General features: G+C 43.5%; 1 protein-coding gene and 2 long non-coding RNA genes across 12 annotated transcripts in view; all 3 read left to right on the top strand.

Moving 5' to 3' along the window:
• Positions 1-16483, top strand: part of GNB1 (G protein subunit beta 1) — a 70863-nt gene extending 54380 nt beyond the window's left edge. For 5 of the 10 annotated variants that reach the window (XM_081871267.1, XM_081871265.1, XM_081871270.1 and 2 more), the window contains 7 exons: positions 1177-1240; positions 5414-5576; positions 8447-8513; positions 9635-9836; positions 10454-10670; positions 13606-13717; positions 14463-16483. In XM_081871267.1, the coding sequence (XP_081727393.1) occupies positions 1177-1240; positions 5414-5576; positions 8447-8513; positions 9635-9836; positions 10454-10670; positions 13606-13712 (820 nt within the window). In that variant the 3' untranslated portion in view covers positions 13713-13717; positions 14463-16483. Of the gene's footprint in view, positions 1-1176; positions 1241-5413; positions 5577-8446; positions 8514-9634; positions 9837-10453; positions 10671-13605; positions 13722-14462 lie in introns of all 10 variants that reach the window. The other 5 variants (XM_081871274.1, XM_081871266.1, XM_081871272.1 and 2 more) reach the window with 5 other exon arrangements.
• LOC309347099 lies at positions 10677-11673 on the top strand. The gene is made up of 2 exons (XR_014158849.1): positions 10677-11083; positions 11126-11673. It is a non-coding gene; the product is annotated as an uncharacterized lncRNA (long non-coding RNA).
• Positions 16484-16704: 221 nt separating the features above from the next.
• On the top strand, positions 16705-17319 carry LOC309347126. Its single transcript, XR_014158875.1, has 2 exons — positions 16705-16823; positions 17199-17319. It is a non-coding gene; the product is annotated as an uncharacterized lncRNA (long non-coding RNA).
• The last annotated feature ends 6211 nt before the right edge of the window (positions 17320-23530 follow it).

Genomic DNA, 23530 nt, shown 5'->3' with positions numbered 1-23530 from the left:
TGTGTATCTGACTGCCAGTTTCTACTTTCCAACAGCCCTGGCAGAACTAAAATATAACCTTGGCATTTTTGGGATTCCCACTTGAAGGTGTCACTTTTACCCCCAAAATTTGTTTCCTTTTACCCAAGACAGCTGTACAAGGGATAGATGTACATTTTACATAGGCAAGGTTCTGAAGGGCCATATGTTTGCCTAGCAGGAGAGATTTCCCACTAGCACCACCACTTAGTCTTGTGGGTAAAAGTACAGGCAGTTACTTCATAGGGAATTTCATAATTCTGTTGCCCTAGTCTAGTACCAAAGGAATTGAGCAACACTGAAAACTAATAACATTTGTTCATCTATGCCGGCAGCAAAACTGAAATCCATTTTCATATGTTGGTTTCTCCTTGCGTGGAAGAAATACAGATAGAAAATGCCTTATGGCTGCTCTAAAATTATTTTAAAATAATATTTCTGAAGCTCTCACACTTCTAAATATTCAGAAATCCAAAGCTGGCAGTCAGCAGGGTGAATATGCTGTTGTCATGGATTGCCAGAGCACAATCAATGTTCTCATAATTTTTTTTTAAATTAAATATTTGTATATAGTGGATTTGTCTGCTCATAGTTAATAGTGATTAAATCAGCAGAAGCTGATGGGGGGAGAGGGCTTTAATCTAATGAAAGCAATCTTATTAATTCACTTGAGCTTGTTTGTTCAAGTTAAATAATCTGCACTACTCTTAAGTACCTTACAGAACCCTAGATCTATCCTTAAGAATAGAAAAGACCTGGGAAGATGGTACATTAGAGGAAGTATGTCACTTCCAGTTGAATTCTGTCTGTTGCTTCCATTAATACAGTTTCGTAGGAAATGTGTTATATTGGAAACATTCACAATGAGAGCCAGTTCAGTCCACTGATCAGTGGGCGACCTTGGTTGAAATATTTACTCCATCATGGACTCCCTGGATGACTTTGGGCAGATCCCGCTGCCTCAATTTCTCAATATGTAAAAAGGACTTTCAATGGCAGCTTTAGATGATAACAGGAGTAAAGCATTTTGCATATCAAAATATACTGTTGAATTGATTAAGACTAATGTATTCCAATGTAATTTGTCTTCCTGCACTTCTGATGTATGCTTTGTTTACATTTAACTTTTTATCTCTTTTCCCTAACCTGCCCTTCTAGGCTTCTCGTTAGTGCATCACAGGATGGCAAGCTTATCATTTGGGACAGCTACACCACAAACAAGGTGAGAGCAATTAATAAGGTTCAGTGACTTAATTCCAACTTGGCTAAGGGAGGAAAACTACAGGAAGAACGCTAATAAAATGAATCCTTCAGGATTGTGTATTTTTGTTCGGCTTTTGTTTTACTCTGTGAAAGAAGGATCCCATGGAGGGGCAAATATAGACTAATTATAGACTAAAGTAATAGCTCAGGGTCCCGTCCACCCCCTCCCCCCTCTTTTGGAGATGAGAAGAAAGAAGCTAAGTAGCGGGTTTGTTTTCTTAGAGACATAAGCTGTGTGGGGCAAAGAATAGCTTCTGTGGTTCTGGCCTTTATAGTGAAAACTGATGAGGATACTCAAGATAAGCTTTGGCATCCTGGGTGCAGTTGCATGTGACATGGATCTTGATTAGAACAGGCTTAATGCCTTTAACAGTGGCTAAACACTAAGTGATTTTGCATTTAGTTATGTGGGTACTGAAAGGAGAAGGCAAGCACCATAGTGATTTATGAACTGAAAAGTATAGCTAGGCAAGAACAGAAAGTTGGACTTAACCATGAAGTGATGTTCTCATCAGCAGGGAATGGAGCTGACAAATGGAAGAAGGCAGGGCCCAAACTAGGGGGATGGGGTGGGATTGTTATGACCTTCCTGGAGATGAAAAACATTCCAGTTACAGGAATTTACTTCAGCATAGAAATTGCTTATGAATTAAAAAAGAAAAAGGAAATCATTAACAAAAAATAGTTGTCAACAATTTAATAGTAGTTGCAAAGAAAAAAATAGAGGGACAGGAAGGAGAAATCCAACAGTGTACCTAAGAGTTGCATAGGTGAAATGCACAATGGATGGATCTGTCTGCTCTACACCCAGCTTCCCATTCTTGGGAGGTGGAGGAATAGACAGCAAAGAGGCTGTCTAATATGTCATTTCAAGAACATGAACCCCAAAACAAAGAGAAATGAACAACTCTTTATAGCGCCTATTGTAGGGCCCATATATGGAGGGGATAATTCAGCATGACCAAACTTGATGACCTTTGAATGTCATTTGAGGATGGAGATTGACCTGTTGACCACTTTGTGACTTTGGCCCAAGGCAGATGTGGTAGCCTTTCCGCGCATGAAAAAAGGCTGTTACACCCATGTGTATCCACACCTGTGCATAATAAGTTAGCCAATGTGTTCCCTAACCCCTATACTGATCATGCTTCTGGGGATTTCTTCCTTGCTCACCAATACTGGCAAATTGAGAGGCCAGGGTCCTGAGTAAGTCTAATGTAGACCTTGGGTGCTTGGCAAAAACTGTGTATATACTGTTGCTCATTCCTTGGTGAACACAATGAAGGTGGAATTGGTCTCCTGATACTGTCAGATTCATCTTTGTTTTTTTCTGGCATAGGGTGTGGCTGCAACCTTTGGACAGTGCTGACTTGGAGTGATCTCTGGGAATTCTTTTCAAGGAACAATACAAAGTCCACGTAACAGTGGATTTAACTATATTGGACTGGGGAATCACTGTCCCTACATTTAGCTTGACTTCATTGGCTGCTAAAGTGTAGGGGATAAAAATCTTGGCATCTAAGCTTGCATTTGTCACCAGGGGCAAAAACCTTAGTCAAATTCTATAAATGCAGAAACATACATTTTGATGAGGTGTGAATACTAGGAGTTCATTGGGTCAAAGGCTTGAAAACCTGAGCGATGGACATCCAATGCCACCTTAATGCCTAAGTATAAAAAGCTTTACCTTTAGTTGTATCTACAACTTTTGGAACCAAAATGCCAGAAATTAGTGTAGCAACAGGGCCATTCACTAGGGAGACCCTTCAAAATTTCTAATGGTTTGCATGAGGCAGTTATTACTAGCTGTCGCTATATAGAAGAGCTAACCAGCTCTTTGCTGTTGCCCTTGCAAATGATAGAGCAACCACTTTGTCACTAGTAACCTCCCAAGGGTAAAAATGGTGGGGGAAACAAAAGAGGGCTTAGAGAACTCTGTTGCTTTTTCCCCTGTTTGTAGTTGCCCTGCTCTCTTGGCACCTGTGGGCAATAGTTAGCAGCAGATACCATTTTATGAATTTCTGGGGCACTGCAGAATGTCATGGAGTGTTTCTAAGTAATGCACCTGACATTAATTGGTCTGCAATAACTTACTACAGTCACTTACAGCAGATCAGAACCCCTATGTTTACAGTGAAAAGATAGGGGAGAAAAATTACCCTGTGGCTATGATTGTAATGAGGTAACTAATCTGCATTACAGTGTTACTTTTCACCACATTCCTGTTTCAGTGGGCAGGGAGGGGGGAGAAATGAACACTTGCCCCCCCCCCCATACAGTGGTACCTCAGGTTACATACGCTTCAGGTTACGGACTCCGCTAAACCAGAAATAGTACCTCAGGTTAAGAAGTTTGCTTCAGGGTGAGAACAGAAATCATGCTCCGGCGGCATGGCAGCAGCAGGAGGCCCCATTAGTTAAAGTGGTGCTTCAGGTTAAGAACAGTTTCAGGTTAAGAACGGACCTCCAGAACGAATTAAGTTCTTAACCCGAGGTACAACTGTATTCTATATTTGCTCATGCTATCCACAAGCTTCAAGACAGTATTATGAAAGTCAAGTGACTATGCAGTTCTCCAGTATTTGTCCTCCCGTGTGATCAAGCATAATTGCATACCTCCAAGAAGATCAAACGTTCCGAGATGGGAAACTTACCAGAGTCCTGTTGTCAAATTACAGGCTATTGTCATATTTATCTCTCACCCCCTTGCTCCCCCTGCCCTGCCAAAAAAGGATAAGGAGACTTTTGTCAGTAAAGGGTATTAATCAAATCCAGGAAATTGGATGACAGTTCTGCAATAACCAGAATGTAGTTTTAGATTAGTATTTTTATAAGTCTTTGGCTAGATTACACATACGAAGTCATGTCTAAATATATCTCTAGCAACACTGCTGTAGCTAAGCAGTCTTGCACTTGTGCTGGATGTGGTGGTGGTCCTAACAAAGAAGATGCCCGTAAAAAAGTGCCCTCTTCCAGTGATGCGGTTATGAGCAACCACTTTGAGGCATTTCATTGGCTGCCAGGGAGGGGATATATTCTTCGGTGATTAAATAGCTGTATTTTTAGTAATGAAGCATCACACCTATTGCAGTGACGTGCTCAACTAACATGTGCTGGGTCTTGATTTTTTTCTTCTTTTAATCCCTAAAAGAGAAAATGTAAAAAACAACAACTTCAAGGGCTTTATTTCATAGTAAATCTCAGGGGCACACAAATAAATGCAGCAGCCCTGGCTCATGGAGCTTATAAGCATGAAAGATGGGGAAGTTTTGATGAGAAAAGGTAGAATTAAGCCGAGTTGAAAAAGCTTAGAATTGGAATGCGGAAATGTTACCATTGTTGAAAGCAAAAGAAATTTCAAACGTAGACTATGATAATAGGTAGTTGGGGTTGGAAAAAAAGCACAGAAGCCTGGGCTTCTAAAAATGTGATATTGATGGCTGGGAATGGGAAATTTTTCAATGATGGATGCAGGCTCCAAAATAGGGCCTTGGCCAGACAATTTGAAACCTCCCTCAAATCCTCTTTGCAACCACCATGTGAACACAGAGCTTGGGACTCTGTTTCTTGTAAACTTAATCTACTGCATGTAGCTATTTCTTACAGCCAGGTTTCTGTCCGGTACTGTATACAGGAACACAAGAAGAGCCTGCTGGATCACACCAAAGACCCATGTAGGCCCTGTTCCCCACATTGGCCAACCAGACGCCTCTGGGAAGCCGACAAGCAGGACATGATGGAAATATTCCTTTCCTGCTGTTGTTTCCCAGCAATCTTTAGAGGTTCACTCCCTCTTGTATTGTTTTAAAAAGGATTTTAAGGATGTTCTGCAAATGTTGGAATGCAGTATACAAATTGACAAGTAATATTTATTCTGGAGCATGTAACCTTTTGCACAGGTCTGCTTTTGTTTCAGTGGGGTTTCTGCGGGAGAATTTTCTGCTGGGTTATTTTCCCCCCCCCCTGCCCCGCCCCAAAGTCAGATCTGTTTCTCTCCCACTACACTGCATTTAACTGTTAGCAAAGGAAAATAAATCTACAGCCTGGGTTGGCCACCTTTCTTTACCTCTTAATAATGGGCAAGGAACGCAACAAAATGGCAGCTTTACCCCCTCTTTTTTTTTCCATTCTAGGTCCATGCTATTCCCCTGCGTTCATCCTGGGTAATGACTTGCGCATATGCTCCATCTGGAAACTATGTGGCCTGCGGTGGTCTTGATAACATTTGTTCCATTTACAACCTGAAAACACGTGAAGGCAATGTACGTGTAAGCCGTGAACTGGCTGGCCATACAGGTGAGTGTGTTTTTGCTTCAGTTAGCTCTACAACATCGGTAGGCAAACTAAGGCCCCAGGGTCAGATCTGGCCCAATCGCCTTCTAAATCTGGCCTGCGGATGGTCCGGGAATCAGTGTGTTTTTACATGAGTAGAATGTGTCCTTTTATTTAAAATGCATCTCTGGGTTATTTGTGGGGCATAGGAATTCTTTCAAAAAAAATTCCAAAATATAGCTTGGCCCCCCACAAGGTCTGAGGGACAGTGGACCGGCCCCCTGCTGAAAAAGTTTGCTGACTCCTGCTCTACAACATGCCTTCAACATGTCTTTTTAAACAGTGTCTCTCTCCCCCCCCCCCCCCGTGGCATCTCTTGAAAGACTTACATCTTGCTTGTGCGTGACACATGGCTTTCACCAACCTAGTGATATTTATTTCTGCCTCCTTCCCCCTCCTCACATTTTCATCTTAAAAAACAAAAACACAAAAGCTAGGGGACAAATTTAGCAATAAATCCATAGTTTTACAGGCAGTTACGTTACTAAAAAGCATTAATGGTTTCCCTTGTCTTCTGTAAATCTTGTTGTCTAGACATTCCTCCCAAACCTGGTCTTTTAAAAAAAGCAAACATTGCCACATCCAACACTATATAAACTAAAAATAATCTTTATGTAGCAAACATTATGATAGGTGCTTAAGCATTTTGTTTCCTTATTTTCCAGTACCATTCTGACAGGTTCCTTTATTTAATAGATTAAAATCCTGATGTATTGTCTTCTAAAGACTGAGCATATGTTTTTCACTTTGGTCAAAGTTCCAAAATTTTATTGGAATTTTCATCAGGCTTTAGTTGGTCTGTGTGTGTGCTGCTCTATGCCCATTTTTCCACTATGAGCTAAATGGTTTGTGTGCCAGCTAACTGGCATGACTACTTCCAGGGAATCCTGAGTGCTGTAATTTGTTGAGAGGTCTGAGAATTCTGTGTTGAAGATGCCTACTCCACCCTCAAACTACAGTTCCCAGAATTCCCTGGAAAGGGGAATAATTGTGTAGCTGCTTCATGGTGTAGAAGATGTTCATCTGGACAGCAGAGGGAGATAGCAAAAGAGCTAGTCTCTTAGATATGCTGAGTCCTCTGGTGTTGATGTATTGCCTGTGTGGACTTTGGAATTGAGTTTCCTGCCTTTACTTAGACACTGGTGCTCCTTGGTGTACTTTTATGCAAATGGGCACCATATGTCACATTCAGTGAAGCCCCCACAAAGTTTCAGTTTGCTCCTGAAATCAGTAGTAATACATCAGATGAGCTGCAGAAGAGAACTGGCTCAGGAGGAATTCCATCTTGCAAGGTTACAGATTCCTGCCCCCTCCCCCCGCCACCTCTCCCCGAGCTTTGTCACATTTTTACGCCGTCTTTTGTTTCTGTAAAAGAACAAAATCTCAAGGTGCGGCCAAGCGCAGAGGCCTCTTCCTCCAGAGGTTGCCAGCTTGGCTCCGGAAAAACCTTTAACAGTTCTTAAGAGGAAACCTCAGGCGGGCTCTGTGTCTTGCTGGCTTTCCACCGCTGCAAGGCTTTACTGATACAGGCTAAAGGGAGCTCTCTGAAAACTGCTCACAGAGGGGAACTAAGGTTACTCGGCAATGAATAGTTATTTATAATCCAGCAAAGCCAAAGTGTTCAGAACTCTCAATTTAATGTAATGAATAACAAATGCCGTATTCAAACTGGTGTTTGTGGTGCATTTCTTGCATCGTCTTTTAGCTGCTTCATAGGAACTCTGTGCTATTATAGGTACCTATGAGCAGTTAAAACTGATTCTTGGCAGTTTTGATAATGCAGGCAAATCATGTTCACAAAAAAAGCTCTTTGTAGGAAGCAAAAGAGAAAAAGAGTGAATAGCTGTTGTGATGGGATTTTTGTTTTGTTTGATCAACCTTTTCTTTGAGCATAAGGAGAGGACACCTGATAGGCCTGTGCTTCTGGTGAACTGCTGTTTGACACAGCTCTAACTACTTTCAAAAGCGGCCGGAGCCTTTGCATTCTGGAATTATGGTCTCTGCTGAATTGATCTGTCTATATAACTAGTTTATTGCAAACACAGTTCAAGGAGCTTGGGGTGAGGGCAAAGTGGCCAGCCATGTTAGTAACAGCTATGGGACCAGGCCTCAAAAGTTGATGTGTTTAATCTGTGATTCTAAGAAGCAGTACTGTGATGTAGAGCAGAAAGAAGTTCAGAAAAGTGAAACCAAAATGATCAAGGGGCTGGAGCAACTCCCCTGTGAGAAAAGGTTATAACATAGTGGGGGCTTTTTAGCTTAGAAAAAAAGAAAGTAAGGCAGGGCATGATAGAGGTGTGTAAAATTATGCATGGTGGGAGAAAAGCAAATGCACTTCTTCGCAGAGCATGTAATTCAAGCTATGAAATTCACTCCCCCTGGAGGCAATGGTGGCTGCTAACTTGAATTATTATGACAGAAGATTAGGCAAGTTCATGGAAGATAAGGCTATCAGTGAATGCGATCCAGGATGGTTATGTTCTATCTCAAGAGTTTGAGTCAGTATGCTCCTGAATACCAGTTGCTGGAAATCGTAAGTGGCGAGAGTGCTGTTGTGCTCATCTCCCTATTTGTGGGCAGAGGTGTTGAATTAGTTGGGCCTTTGGCCTGATCCAGCAGGGCTTTTCTTATGTTCTTATAATACTTTACTGTGTGAAAGTTTCCCCCGAAATACGTTAAAAATACTTAGGGTCCCTTGGCCCTGGCCTACATCTTAGTCTTGCTGTTGGAGAAAAGAAGGTGGAAGGTAACAAAAACAATGGGTGTGAGATGCAAAAAGGAATTGTACATATTTAAAAACATTTCTTTCTTTTTTAATCCTCTTCCTGCTGCAGGTTACTTGTCATGTTGCCGTTTTGTGGATGATAATCAAATTGTTACCAGTTCTGGAGATACCACTTGGTAAGGTGCACGCCAATAGTGTTACTGTAGAGATTGGCTTATATGCTAAACAAATTTAGGGAGCGCCTTTTCTCTAGTGTCTACTCCCTGCTTTGCTCGCTTTCAACTATCGAGGCGATTTAATAAGCATTGATCTTTAGGACTTGCCAGTCTGAGAACAGGACAGTTTAAGCATACCTTTCCTTCCCATGAATGCTATTCCTGTTTGCATGTGCGAATGTAGCATATACATTTAATGTTAGGATAAATAGATTCAGAAAACTGAAGTTTAAAAACACAGCCAAAAAGAGTTTTGTAGACTAGAGTCAATATTTTTACTGCTATACCCTTGCAATCTTCACTGAGGTGGGTGCTCCGGCTGTCAGTAAAACATATTTGTTTTGTTTGTTGTGGGGGTTGTGTTCCAGGACATTGAGTGTGGCGACAGAGCATGTATAAGCCTGCCCCTGCCCCCATTTCCTGCCACTTCTGGGTTCGTGGCGGGAGTGCGCAGTTTCGCATGCCTTGAGCGTGCGCAAAATGGTCGCTACCTGTATGTAGTTTCTTAGGGCTCTTGATTCCTTTGAGAAAGAGAGCTCTAACTGCAAAGAAAATGAGTCTCCCATCTGGAAAAAGTCTACTTGCCTGTGTGTTCAAAATGTTTTCATTGGATCTTCAAAACATGCTGGTATCTAGGGTGGCAGATTCACTGTTTTATTTTTTATTGTAAACTTCCCACAGATCTTCATGTTACCCCTCTGTCTGTTATATGTTCATCTGAGAGTGTACTTCCTAGTATAGTTATGCACCCAGAAGCTCCTCCCCCCGCCCGAGGATTATTATTTTTTAAGAGCACTCCTGTCATGTGTGTCCTCACCTTTAATCTGCCTATATGAAGGCCTACCACCTCAGTGCAAGCAAGGCTAAAGTGAACCACTATTTTAGACAAACCACAGTGTCTCGGCCTTATTTTCCCTAGTGTTATTTCCTACTATTGTTTTTCTTTTCCTTTCCTAGATTTCTGTTACTGAGTTAATAATATGTAAAAAAAACAATTGGAAGCACTATATAAATGCTTGCTTGTTTTACTACGATGGTCACCTTTTTCATTTTGGATTCTCCTTAAACCTTTTCTCCTCCAGCGCCCTTTGGGACATAGAAACAGGCCAGCAAACAACCACATTTACTGGTCATACCGGAGATGTCATGAGCCTGTCCCTCGCTCCTGATTCCAAATGTTTTGTTTCTGGTGCCTGTGATGCCTCTGCAAAGCTGTGGGATGTCCGAGAAGGGATGTGCCGGCAAACCTTCACTGGGCATGAATCAGACATCAATGCCATCTGTGTACGTAAGAACTTTATGGGGAGGAGATGGGATTTTGACAGTGTGTCTGTCTTCATGCATAGCAGGTGGCTGGCAGTTACTATGGACATCTTCTTAGTAAACTGTCTTTTTTATTAATTTGTAAAATACTATTCCAACATTGAACATAAAAACAGTTATTTTATTTCATGAGTGGTATCCAGCTAATTTCCACTTGCCCAGCAGAACATCACCCCCTTGCTTGCTCTCCCTGTGCATGCCCTGTGTCCTCCCCACATTTGCTCCAAAGGTTTTGGGGAACCCCTAGAAGAGAAATAGCGGGGAGGAGAGTGGGGAAGTTCTATTGCACAAGTGGAAATCCTTGCATTGACAGAATGCATTACAATCCAGCTATGCTGGATACAACCCCATATTTCCATATGAAAAATGAACACATCCTTCTTGTTATTACATCAAATTGCTCCTATAAATAACTCAACCCAAATATTTACATATATCTGCCCATTATTCTGGTATTGGAAAATCACAAGATCTTCTTGATGGAACTTGAAACAGCTTCCCAGCTGTTGTTGAAGCCTCTTCCAGACTAGAGCATCTTTCCTGTGTGTTACATCCTTGTTTCTCTTTTTTCTCTCAAGTTCTTCCCAAATGGCAATGCATTTGCCACGGGCTCTGATGATGCTACATGCCGGCTCTTTGATCTCCGTGCTGACCAAGAGCTGATGGTTTATTCCCACGACAACATAATTTGTGGCATCACCTCTGTAGCTTTCTCCAAGAGCGGCCGTCTCCTCCTAGCTGGCTATGATGACTTCAACTGCAATGTGTGGGACACACTCAAAGCTGACAGAGCAGGTAATGCTTCTAGAGTCTCTTGGACTAAAAATGGGGACTGGGGAAAGAAATGTGTGTGATTATGGAACAAGCAGGGTGCTTGAACAAAAGAGGGTGAAGTAAGCAACAAGATGGAGAAGAAAGAATAGAGAACTGAAGCTGTGCTCCCAATTGGTGAGTGGAAGTGGGGGGAATCAAATCCATGATCCTCAACTTCGGACACTTGCCTATTATTATTATTATTATTATTATTATTATTATTATTATTATTACATTCACCCTGAGCAGCTCACACCATTATGACACAATACTTAAAACCATTTAAAACAAGTTAACAATCACAAAAATAACGTGGGTTCTAAAAATACCTCAAGGGTGAAAAGCCAGGGTCAAAAGGTGTGTCTTCAACATTCACCAGAAACTGTATAATGAAGGTGTTGGACACACCTCTGTGGAGAGGAAGTTACACAACTTAGGGGCTGCCACTGAGAATGTCCTCTGCTAGGTTTGGATCACCACCACCCAAGCCTCTGAGGGCAGAGGAACGATCAGGAGGGCTCCTTTTACTGCTCTTAGCACCTAAGAGGGTCTGTGGGGAAGGAGATGATCTCTGAGGTATTGGGGCCTAAGTCATTCAGAGCTTTAAACACTGGTGTGAGCACCTTGAATTGGACCCAGAGACAAACTGGCAACCAGTGCAGCTGTTTTAAAATAGGTTATATGCAGTCTAAATGGAACCTCAGCAGAAATCTGACTGCTATTGAAGGTTCCAAGTTGTCTTCAAGGGCCACGTAGAACTTACTGCAATTTTAGTCAGATTAGGGGCCCCCCTATAGCATCCAAAAACAAAAGTTAAGACAGCCACTCCCCTCTGGTAATTTGAGTGCTAACCTGGGGCACCCTAGGCTAGCGAAGGCATGGCAGTGGTAAAAATAACCTGAAGCCAAGCTACACAATCAGCAAAATAATATGGTTCAAATCTTGCTGAACCACATCACATCAGATGGTAGCTGTGGGAATCCATATAAAACCATATCGTACTTACTCAACCTGCCGATTCTGGGCAGGTAATGATCCAAATAAGATACAGAAATAGCCTAGATTCTACAAAACAGACACCTGAAGCCCATATTGACTGCTGATCACTAATTGCTTTGATGTTGTATTTCTAAAAGCTTTACGTACCTTTCAAATGCAGCACTTGGGATTGAATATATAAATTCCCATGCAAGGGCTTCAGTTGCATAATCAATCATTTTCAAACATTTTGGTAACTTGTGTGGTAGGAGAAGGCAAGGAAAGAAGAAATCAGAAAGTGAGCGCAGGGAAATAAGTACACACTTTGGACCTCGGAGAGTGAAAGGATAAGTGTGTGTGCTCGCGTGCATGTTCCATATTGCGGCTAACAAAATGGAAGTGGTCCACCATTGTTCCAAAGAACTAGCACCTGTGCAATATTAATGTTTTGACATTACCTCATGATGATTCATATGAAGAATTGTCAGTTCTGTTGCATAGAAATACTTAACTGATGTTTAGTATTCACACTGTGAGTTTTTTGTTTGTTTGTTTGTAAGGTACCAGTAACTCAGTTAATGATTTGTAGCTGCTGATTTTTATGAACTTAAAATATTGTGCTCAGCAAAATGCACCCTCTCTTAATGGAATTTATTTTATGTTCTCGCTCTTAAACATTGTTTCCAGAGCGTCCACTGTTCATGTACCTTAACGTGACACTCCCCCCCACCCTTTTTGGTATTTACTAATTATAATGGTGGGGGACCTGTCGTGTAGCCCCAGAAACCACACCCTCCTATAACAGAGGAGCCAGTACTTGTCTGCTTGATATTACTATTCCAAGAAGAGAAGAAATGTGTAAGAACATGGCAATTTCTTTAAAAGAAAGCTGCCTCTTTACTATGCTACATCGTAACAGAGCAGCCCTTCCAGCAGCTGGTCCTTGCTACGTCTTTAGTTTCTTGAGTGAGCATACTTTGTCCTCAGTCATAAACACCCTGTTCATTTTGACAATTATCTGCACCAAAATAGCCCCCTGCCATTTGGACCTGGTTTCTGTGTGGCAGCATGCACAGTGGAACCTCTGTTTGTGACCATAATCCGTTCCGGAGGTCCGTCTGGAGGTCAAAACAGGTTGCTGGGAGAGGCACCATTGTGTGCAGGCACGAACGGTGATTGCCCACTCCTGCACATGCGCGAATGGCGATTGCCACTTCTGTGCATGCGCAGACGGCAGCAAACCCGCAGTTACTTCCGGGTTTGCCGCAGTCGCAACTTGGAATGACCGTAAGAAGAGGCGGTGGTAAGTAGTGGTTCGACTGTATTCTCCATCATGCCATTGGTCTCCAGGCTTTGGCTATCTCTCATAATGTGTAGGATTCTGGTGCTTGAGGCTTAGATGCTGCTGACTCAGACTTCATTGAGGTTTCTGTAGCTGCCCTTTTATGCCTTGTGCAGACGGCTTCACTCTTTGGTTTTTTAGTGTGACAACCGGCTTGGAACCATGATGGGCTGCAATTTGTTTGTACTCGCTCGCTTTAACTGAAAGCTCCAGAACATCTCTGATTGAGATCCTTTGTACAAGAGTTTCTCTGCGAATGTCATAGTAGGGGCAGCACTTGATGTGCAAGGAGATATGCTTGTCCAAAGCTTTCTCCTTTCACTCAGTTTAGCAGAGAGGTTTGTACATCTGGGGCATTGCCATGTGCATAAAGAACCTCCAGACTGGAACAGCTGAGTAAACCTGTTGAAAAGGGAGTGCTTGTGCATCACTGTCATTGAAAGTTGCTTTCTCCCAATTACCAAAGACCAACTTAAATCCTGAGAGCCAAGTAACAGGCTCCACTTATACTTTTTTATTTTTTTGCATATTTCTCTTGATGTTGGAAGATGCAGAATCTGAAACTCTTTTGCTTTTGTTTCTCTGTTCAATTTCTAGGCGTCCTAGCTGGCCATGATAACCGTGTCAGTTGCTTAGGTGTAACTGATGATGGCATGGCGGTGGCAACAGGATCGTGGGATAGCTTCCTCAAGATCTGGAACTAAAGTCTGTAGGTACCTTAAAAATAAAAAAGATTGGGGGGCGGGTCTAACATGCTCTCTCCCTACCCCACCCCTTTCTCTCACACATTGAGGCTGTCTCCTCTTTCTAGGCTTCTATGATTGGGATGTGTTGTTCATGAAGTGTAAAGTGCTCATTGGCTTACAAAGCTTGATGGCTCCAGGATGCCAGTTGTTGGCTAACCACAGTGGGAGAGTGCTGTTATCCTCTTCTCCTGCTTCTGAGCTACCCAATGGCATCTGATTGGCCTTTGTAGGAAATAGAATGCTGGACTACCTAGGTCTTTGGTCTGATCCAGCAGGACTCTTACATGTAGACGTTCAAGGGTGTTCACATTGAAATATTTTCCCCCAAACTCTTCTCACCCCCAGGCAGGTGTGGGAGCTGTGCGTAGAAGCAGCCTGGTGTCCATAAAATGATTTAATCCAGAGTACATAATACAGATTAAATGTCCTTGTTAATGTAAATCCGGGCCTCTCTTAACATGCTGAGTTGATGCTTGAGCGAATTCCAAGTAGTGTGTAAATAAATGTGTTGTATCGTTACATAGCTGTGAAACTAGCTTTTGATAGGAAATGAATAGGGTAATGGATTTAATATCTGGGAAAAAATCTTAAGTATAAATGCAAGGTCCAGGTTGGTTTAAAAATAATTTGGAAGAGAGGAAAAGGATTAGCATTAGAAGTTACTGATGATGATCATTAACAAAACCTTTTGTATGTGTTCTGTGTCAGAATAGCAGTGGACTCCACGATGACTGGAAGACTTTTCCAACGGTTGAAAATTTAAAATAATGTATCCAATCCAACCATACTAACTTGGGCACCCCCCTTTGCCTCCCCCCCTCCCATCTTACCCAGCCACCAAAGGGCAAGATCTTTCACGTCTCCTACTGCTGAAATGAAGAGCACAATTATCTCTAAAAGAAGAATTTCTGTGGTTATATACAAAATAGAAAAAGAAGTAAAATTGTGCATTCCTTTTGGGACCACCTTTCGTCTAGAAAACTAAAGGAAAAAAACACACTTTGTTTAAGCATGTCCAGACAAAAAATGAGAAAAAAAAATCATTGTGAAGCAGACAACTTTTAACTTTCACTGTAGTTTAAAGATTGCAAACCATTGATTTGGTTTTACTGACTTTATGAGTTGGGGGTGGGAGGGCCTTGTTTTATCTCACTTTCAAACTTTGAAGTCGTGTTTGTAGCAGGGTTGATATCTACTTTTTGTCCATATTTCCATTTCCTTTTTTTTTTTCTTCCGTGCAATTTGATTTTATGGTCAATTGTTGAGCCAAGCCAAGACAAGGGAGTCCAAACCCAGATACATCTGGGATTGTTAATGCTGTAAATTTAGTCCCTGAAGTCTTTTTATTATTATTATTATTATTTCTGTCTTAGTGTCACAAATTGTTGCACAAATACTGCATATATAGGATAATGTTAAGATAACCAAGCACACGCTGTACATGGTATTGAATGTTTTTTTTAAAATCACCTTTTATGGGTAACAAAATGCAAACTCTAGTTTTTTCCACCCCACCTCACATGTTACTACTCTCTTATTTTGGCATAGTATGGATTTCTTATGCCCACTTGGAGGGTGCTTCATAGCCTAACACTACCCCATAATCTCAATAAACAAACAAGATTCTGTGGATTTGGGCTTTTTCTGGGGGGTGGGAGGTGTTGAAAAGAGAAACCTGTTCAGCGCTTGGCTATTCCATCAATTCTTTGTGTATGAAACAATGTACAAATTAATGTTTTTGGAAATAATGATCTTAAAAAAAACTTTCTAAGTTAAACAAGAACAATGGAAAGAGAGAAAATTTGTTTTGGTTTGCCATATTGGGTTGGATTACTCTTTAGAATCGCATGCTGTAGAAATGCTCAAGTGCATATGAGACTAATGTGTCCTTATGTGTTTTCTTTCAAGAAATAACCTGTTTTTTGTTTTGTTTTTTAATTTGGAAAAAAAAGCTGTAACCATTGCTGATCTCCTCATTTACTGTTGCTACTCTGTGCATTAAAACAAAAGGATGGAAAGTACTGAGCTATGCACATTCTGGAGTAGTGTGATAGATAAATCACTATTCTTAATTTGAAAGGAAAAGGAAAAAAACCCCAACCACTTACTTTAAACAATCACTGTAGATTTGATTCTAGGGTGGGGAAGGGAGAGGAATAACATGCTTTTAAATTCCTAACATGCCTGTTGACTTTAGTCAAAGGAGCCCTTTTTATCAGGTTAGATTTTCCTTTCCCCTAACAAGCAACCATTCCTGGCTTTGTGTTTTGAAAATGAAAGAAAAATACAAAATATATACATATATAAAACAGCGCTTTGGGCAGCAAATTACTCTGTCTAACGTTGTTCCTCTCTTTTTCACTGTACTGGAATTCTCCCCCCACCCCTTTGCTACAGCAATGGCTATTATCCATTTTGGGGTGTGTCTCTTCCTCTCCCCACCCTCCCTCTGGCAACACTCTGTACAAAATGTGCTGTAATTGTGCGTTTTAAGGCCTGGATTTGGCATTTCAAAAAACAACAAAAAATGAAGAAAAAAACCCCTCTTCTTCCCCTGCGCCCTCCCCCCTTTATGGAACTATTCTCAGTAGAGCTTTCTCCACACCCTTGTATCCTTCACCTTTTGTATTTAATTTTAAAGTCAGTGTACTTCAAGAAAGCTGGATGCAAGATAGATACTATATTAAAATGTACTGTTATTTAAGATGTAATAAAGCAGTTTGACATGAGTTGTCTTGGGCCGCTTGTTTTTCTCTCCCAAGTTGGAACTGAGATCATAATGGTTCCAAAATGGCAGCCACCCTTATTGTACATTGCCCTCAACTCTTACAAGCAGGAGTCAAAACTGCAACTTCAAATTAACTAAGAAATCCCCACATCTGGAGGAGGAGACAGAAGGGTGTGTTCAGAAACTAGCCTACTGTACAAAAGGTAACACTTAAAATGATTGATCCACGCACCACTGGCACCTGGCCCCTCTAAAAGATTTCCCAGGCAAGAATGCAGCCCTCTGAGACTTAGGGTTGTATCCAGTGTTAAGCCTACTCTAATGTAGACTCAGGGACGCGGGTGGCGCTGTGGGTAAAACCTCAGCGCCTAGGACTTGCCGATCGTCAGGTCGGCAGTTCGAATCCCCGCGGCGGGGTGCGCTCCCGTCGTTTGGTCCCAGCATGTGCCAACCTAGCAGTTCAAAAGCACCTCCAGGTGCAAGTAGATAAATAGGGACCGCTTACCACCAGGAAGGTAAACTGCATTCTGTGTGCTGCGCTGGCTCGCCAGATGCAGCTTGTCACGCTGGCCACGTGACCTGGAAGTGTCTGCGGACAGCGCTGGGTCCCGGCCTCTAGAGTGAGATGAGCACACAACCCTAGAGTCTGGCAAGACTGGCCCGAACGGGCGGGGTACCTTTACCTTTACTTAATGTAGACACATTAAGATTAGCAGCTAGCTAAGTTAGTCATGGCCATTCATTTCAGTGGGTCTACTTTGAATAGGACTGAAGGTAGGCTGCGACCCTTAAATTCAGGTTAGCTAGAAATGTGCACACATTTCACCTTGCATGCTGCAAGAAAGCAGAAATCCCTTTTATAAAAAAATAATTGTGTCGAGAAGGGGTGTTGAGGCTTAAAAACACTGAATGTGGTGGAGCTCTTGGTGGTGGTAACGGTGCCCAATGGTTTCCAAACAAAAGCGCCGCTTCTTCCCTTAATTATTCATCAGTCATTTGCTTTAGATTAGTGCTGCCTGACACGGCTGACCCTCGAAGGCGATTACCTGGGGAGCTGGAAGTGGAGAGCAAAGAAGCTGTTTAATGCAACAAATCTGTAAATGGCACCATCTGCTCTGGCTGCCCCTTGGAAAATGATGGGTTTTCAACCCTCCCACGGGTCCACAGCCTCCACAAACTGTATTTCAGTGTCAGAAGATGTTAAGAACGGGTCTTTAGGAATAGCAATTTGAATCTGCGTGACGTGGGGAGGGGACATGGTTTGGTGTTGGGGCACCTGATTTTCCCACAGAAGGCTTTAAATCTAACTCTTGGCAACCAAAGACAAAAATGGCCCATCTCTGCTTGGGAATCTTAAGAGATACGGTCAGGGTAGAAAACAATGGGCTAATGGTCCCCTGCTACTCTAAGAGAGGGAGCATAGCTCAATTGCCACCCCTCCATGCCGATGGTCCAATGTTCAATCCTTGGCATCTATAAATGAAAAAGACGTTCTGGCAAAGGCAGTCAAGACTGATCCATTTAGGCAAATGGGACACTGCCAACCCCAGCCAGTTGCTGCCTGCCTCCCTTTCTTAAAACCAGCCCAGGCAGTGGATTCCACTACTGCCTTAGTCTCTTGAGTTCCCCTTGCAGAACTCAGCAGGGAGAGGATGGGGACTAAACTAAAATGCATTGGCTTTGTCATTGTGTCTGGCTCCCACCCCCTATTTCTGCGGCTCCTTCCCTTCCACTCTAACCAGCCCAAATAGGCAATAGGCAGCACTGCCTCAAGTCGACAGTTCTACCGGGCCAGAAAAACACATTTGTAACCCAGCCCCTGTAACCTACGAAGAAGAGCATACATCAAATCATCTTAACAAGGAAGCTGTCAAAAGGCAAATGTGCTACTACGTACACCGGGCTTTCGATTCCAGCGATCTATCAAGAATTTAAAATGTTGCAAATTTAGTTGCTATTTTCCAGTTGGTTGGTTTCCTCCCCAGCCCCCAACCTGCAGAGAAATCAATCCTTCTGGAAACCAATTAAAGCACTGTAGTGAACTTGGAGACAAGTTCGAATAAGAAAACACGTAACTCCATATTAAAGAGGGATGACTCAGACTAGCAAAACGCCAGCCACACGCAGCACCTCCCCCCTCCCTCTTCTTGCCCTCTTGAATGTTTTGCTGCTGAGTTTTGGGTTTTGATTTCCCATGAGAGACAACAAGCAACCTCCTGCCCCCTCCTGAAAAGACCTCACGAGAAGCTGCAGAGGTTGGATTGAGCATCCTGCTCCTTGAAGTATCTCCCGGAGACCTACTTTATTAATACCAAACTGGGCAAAGGAAACGGCATCTGAAAGGTATGGTCAATGCAGGTTGTGTGATGAACGTTCAGGATTGCATCGAACTAACTTGGGGCTGCAGCTCAGTGGTGGGGCATCTGCTTTTCATGCAGGAAAACCCCAGGTTTCAAACCTGGGAACATTCCCTGTCTAAAACCCTGGAATATTGCCACCGGTCAGTGTAGCCAATGCTGTGCTAGATGCCCTAATGACTCAGTACATTGGCAGCTTCCTCTGTTCCTAACTTCTACTTACAGTAGTAGACCCACTGAAATCAATGGACACAAGTTAGCTATGCCCATTAATTTCAATGTGCCTGTTTTGAGTACAACTAGCATTAGAAACAACCCTTGCTGCTTAACTATGCTTTTATTTCTTCTGGTTTTGTTTCCTGAAAGTTGAGGAAAGAAAACTTTTTTTAAAAAAAAAAAAACACTCTGTAAAAGCCCCGTTAATACGCCTGTGGGTAAAACCTCAGTGCCTAGGACTTGCCGATCGGATGGTCGGCGGTTCGAATCCCCGCGGCAGGGTGAGCTCCCGTCGTTCGGTCTCAGCTCCTGCCCACCTAGCAGTTCGAAAGCACCCTTAAGTGCAAGTAGATAAATAGCTACCGCTTTATAGCGGGAAGGTAAACGGCGTTCCGTGTGCTGCTCTGGTGCCGGTTCGCCAGAGCAGCTTCGTCACGCTGGCCACGTGACCCGGAAGTGTCTGCGGACAGCGCTGGCTCCCGGCCTCTAGAGTGAGATGAGCGCACAACCCTAGAGTCTGTCAAGACTGGCCCGTACGGGCAGGGGTACCTTTACCTTTACCTAGTTACCCAGTGGGGAGCCTGATTCCAGTAGTTGAGCTTAAGCAGACAACACAGTCCCTGCAACTATAATAGCTTTATGTGCATTGTAGGTTTGTTAAAATAGTGCATGGCTATAGCTCGGAGGCAGAACATTTGCTCTGTACGCAGAAGGTCTCTGGTTCAGTCCCTGGCATCTCCAGTTAGGGCTGGCAAAGGCTTAATGTGTGTAATCCTAGAGAGCTGCTGCCAGTCAGTGTAGACATTATTCAGCTAAGATGGACCAAAGGACCTGACTCAGGAGTTTGGCAGGCCAGGCCAAAGCACAAATCAAGAGCTGAAAAAGGAAGGAGGGGCTGGCATCTGGGTAAGCGGGTTTGGAGATGGCACAAACCATATAGAGGCTAGACTCCGCTGCAAAGATGCTTAATTAAACCTGAGAAGGCAAGACGCAGCCAGACTTTGCTCCTTTTGAGTGGGATGGAGAGGATTCTCCCAGGAGCAGCTACCAGCCACTGCTTGGGCGCAAGCTGAGGTTTCCAGCTCCGTCAGAACCAATGGGCATCAATATCATTGCTGGCAGCTGCTCTTGATACATTATTTAGGGTCTCTTGTGCTTGAATGGCTAGGCAGCCCCAACTCCTAAACAGGAGTTAAAAGGTCAGGTCATTTCTCCTGGGGGATGGGGAGGAATAGTGTTGATCTGGTTTTTGCCCCACACTTGGGGGGGGGGGAATGATGCTTCCACAGCACTTTACAAAGCAGAAGCAGGGAAGTCTCTGCCCACAGGTTGCTGGCACTGAGCAAGACACGTGGCACAATCCTGCACATTTTCTGTATGCTGAGATGGGTCGTAGATGTACAAGCAGGGCCTGCCTGCAGTGTGACGTATTCCTGTTCAGCATGCCAGCCAACCAGCCATGCCCCTCTTCCAGGACACTCCATTACATTTTCCTCTCCCTAGTTTCCCATCATTGACACACCCTAAACAGCGTTCTCAGCTGACTGTTTTGGGTTGTATATTTGTTTCCTCCCCTCTTTGGTCCTTTCCTTATTTTCTCCTTGCCTACTTTTGCAAACATTGGGGTTCCCCCGAGCAGTGAACCGCCCCTCGTTTTTTACTAGTCCCATTTTGGTGACATAACTATCGTAATTCAGTACCCCCCATTTGCCATTTTGATGGTGCTGATTATATTGATGAAATATTTATAACGCATTGAATTGTTTAATGCTGATACTGATTATTTAGTATTACTTGGTCTTACAAGCTTGTTTTGAATAGCTTTTGAATTGTGATTTGTGGCTTCCACTAAATTGTTGTGCATTGAATTTCTGCATTGGTGCTATTTTGCACCCTAAGAAAATGGAAACTGAGCATTTTACACAGACACAGATAAAAAAAGAAAGAGAGAGAGAGACTCTGATGAACCCCTTCTGCAGAAACCACCTTCTTGACTGTTGGACCCACTACAGTTATACCTCTTGTTGCGTTTGCTTCACGTTGCGGCTTTTTGGGTTGCAAACGCGGTAAACCCGGAAGTGTATACTTCCGGGTTTCGCCGCTCGTACAGAAGTGTTCTGCACGCTTCGTGCATGCGCAGAAGTGTTCTGTGTGCTTTGCACATGCACAGAAGCGATCTATCGTGCTTGCACAGAAGCGCCACTCTAGTTGCAGACTTTTCGGGAACGGATTGTGTCCGCAACTAGAGGTACCACTGTATTGGTCTCATCTGCTCAATATGCCAGATCCTGTCTTTGCACGCAGGGGAAGTCCCTAACTCACCAAGGGTTTGAGACCCATCAGCTACCCACAGCTGGTTTAGCCAGCCAGTTGAAGCCATTCTCAGGATGTGGCTGCTGTTGCATGCCAACAGCTTTTTGGAGCCACAGGTGAGAGCTGAGTGCAGGGTGGGGACCAAAGGTGGACACATAACCCCAGAAACAGCATAACATGTCTCCTACCAGAAGATATTAGCCATTCCCTAACACCCCAGGTACCACACACACACACACACACACACACACACACACACACACACACATATTTATTTATTTTACTATGCACGGGTTCAAAGGAGATTACATGATTCTTCACCTGCCCTTTAAAGCTCCACCCTACTCTTCCCCTCTAGGGAAGAAATAGAAAGATGCCTTAGACAGAATCCCACCACTGGTCCATCTAGCTCATTACTGTATTATTGTTGCAGAGGTTCTTAAGCAGCGGTGGGGGGAGCTTTTTGGTCTGAGGGCCTCATTTCCTTCTTGGTAACCTTCTGAGGGCCACTTGCCAGTCACCAGGGAGGCTAGAGGCAAAAGTAGGTGGAGCAATGAGTTGAATGTGTGCTCATCTGGCGGGACAAAGGTCCCGCCCCCCACCTGCTCTATGACGCTTGCATGTGACAAGGAAAGGGCTGCTCTGCTACCCCTGCAGTCTGCACTGCTGATACGCTCTCTTATTCATACTGCAGAGATCCTGCATGAGCAGCATGGGAGGGTGGGTGGCAGGGAGGAGCTGCCTCCGGCTGTAAATAGCAATGATGTGGAACTTGTGCCACTGGGCTTCACGTTGTGGGTGGGGATCAAAGGCAAAACAGCAGCTGCTTCTGCCACCTGCTGCCCAGTTGGAGTATAGCAGTTGTCTTTTCTCTCTTTTTAAAAAGAAAGGATAGTTTCTCAGATAAAGATGAATTTGATGTTGTCGTATGACTCTCTGTTGGCTTCCCAGAGGAATCTGGTTGGCGACTGTGGAAAAAACAGTGCTGGACTAGATGGATCTTCTTATGTTTTAAATAAGAACATAGTAAAGGTAAAGGGACCCCTGACCATTAGGTCCAGTCGTGACTGACTCTGGGGTTGCGGCACTCATCTCACTCCATAGGCTGAGGGAGCTGGCGTTTGTCCACAGACAGCTTCCAGGTCATGTGGCCAGCATGACTAAGCCGCTTCTGGCGAACCAGAGCAGCGCAAGGAAACGCCGTTTACCTTCCCGCCAGAGCGGTACCTATTTATCTACTTGCACTTTGACGTGCTTTCGAACTGCTAGGTTGGCAGGAGCAGGGACCAGGCAATGGGAGCTCACCCCGTCGCGGGGATTCAAACCGCCGACCTTCTGATCTGCAAGTCCTAGGCTCTGTGGTTTAATCCACAGCGCCACCCGTGTCCCTTTTTAAATAAGAACATAAGATGCTCCAAAACATTGATTACGCTGCAATCCTAACCCCACTTTCCTGGGGAGTATGGCTCAGGGAAACTCAGGTAGTATTTACTTCTGGTTAGGGTTGTGGGAACAGTCTGCATCACACATTTAAAGCACATTCAGTGCACATTTAAAGTGCGTGACTTTCCCCCCAAAGAGTCTGGGGAACTATAGTGTACTAAGGGTGCAGGGAATTGTAGCTCTGTGGGACAAGGGACAGGACTGAAGTTCCAAGAATTTGGGGGGAAGGGAAGAAAGGTGCTTTAAATGTGTGTTGGACGTGTTTTATGGCATAAGCTGCCACAAGATTCCGGCTTGTTTTTGCTACAAAAGACAGGTGAGGTTACAATTGCTCCCTTATCCCACTAGGGGGTGCCGCTGCATAGTATTTCTTAACAATATGCCAGTATTTGGGATCTTCAAGGGTGGCACTTGTGAAACAATTTTGTATTTTTCTTCCAACGTTTTCCCCATCTCCAGAACAAAACAATCTCTACTCTGGGTCACTAAGGGAATTATACACACATGAAGGTGATAGATGGTTGGTGAAAGTGAGAGGAAGGGAAGGGAAGATCTCCAAGGCTGGGAGATTGGAAAGAAGGAAGGGAAACTCCCAGGTGAGAGCTGGGAGGGTTCACCACTTTCTGTATGAGACAAGGGTTAAGATCTACATTTGAGAGAGGGCTTTGCATTTTTTCCTTTTTTCCTTTTTTCCTTTTTTCCTCCCTCCCTCCCTCCCT

This window comes from Podarcis erhardii (assembly GCF_964252035.2).
Source record: "Podarcis erhardii genome assembly, chromosome: 7".
Classification (NCBI taxonomy): domain Eukaryota; kingdom Metazoa; phylum Chordata; class Lepidosauria; order Squamata; family Lacertidae; genus Podarcis; species Podarcis erhardii.
The sequence above is the reverse complement of the archived record's forward strand: the minus strand, read 5'-3'. Positions and strand labels throughout refer to the sequence as shown.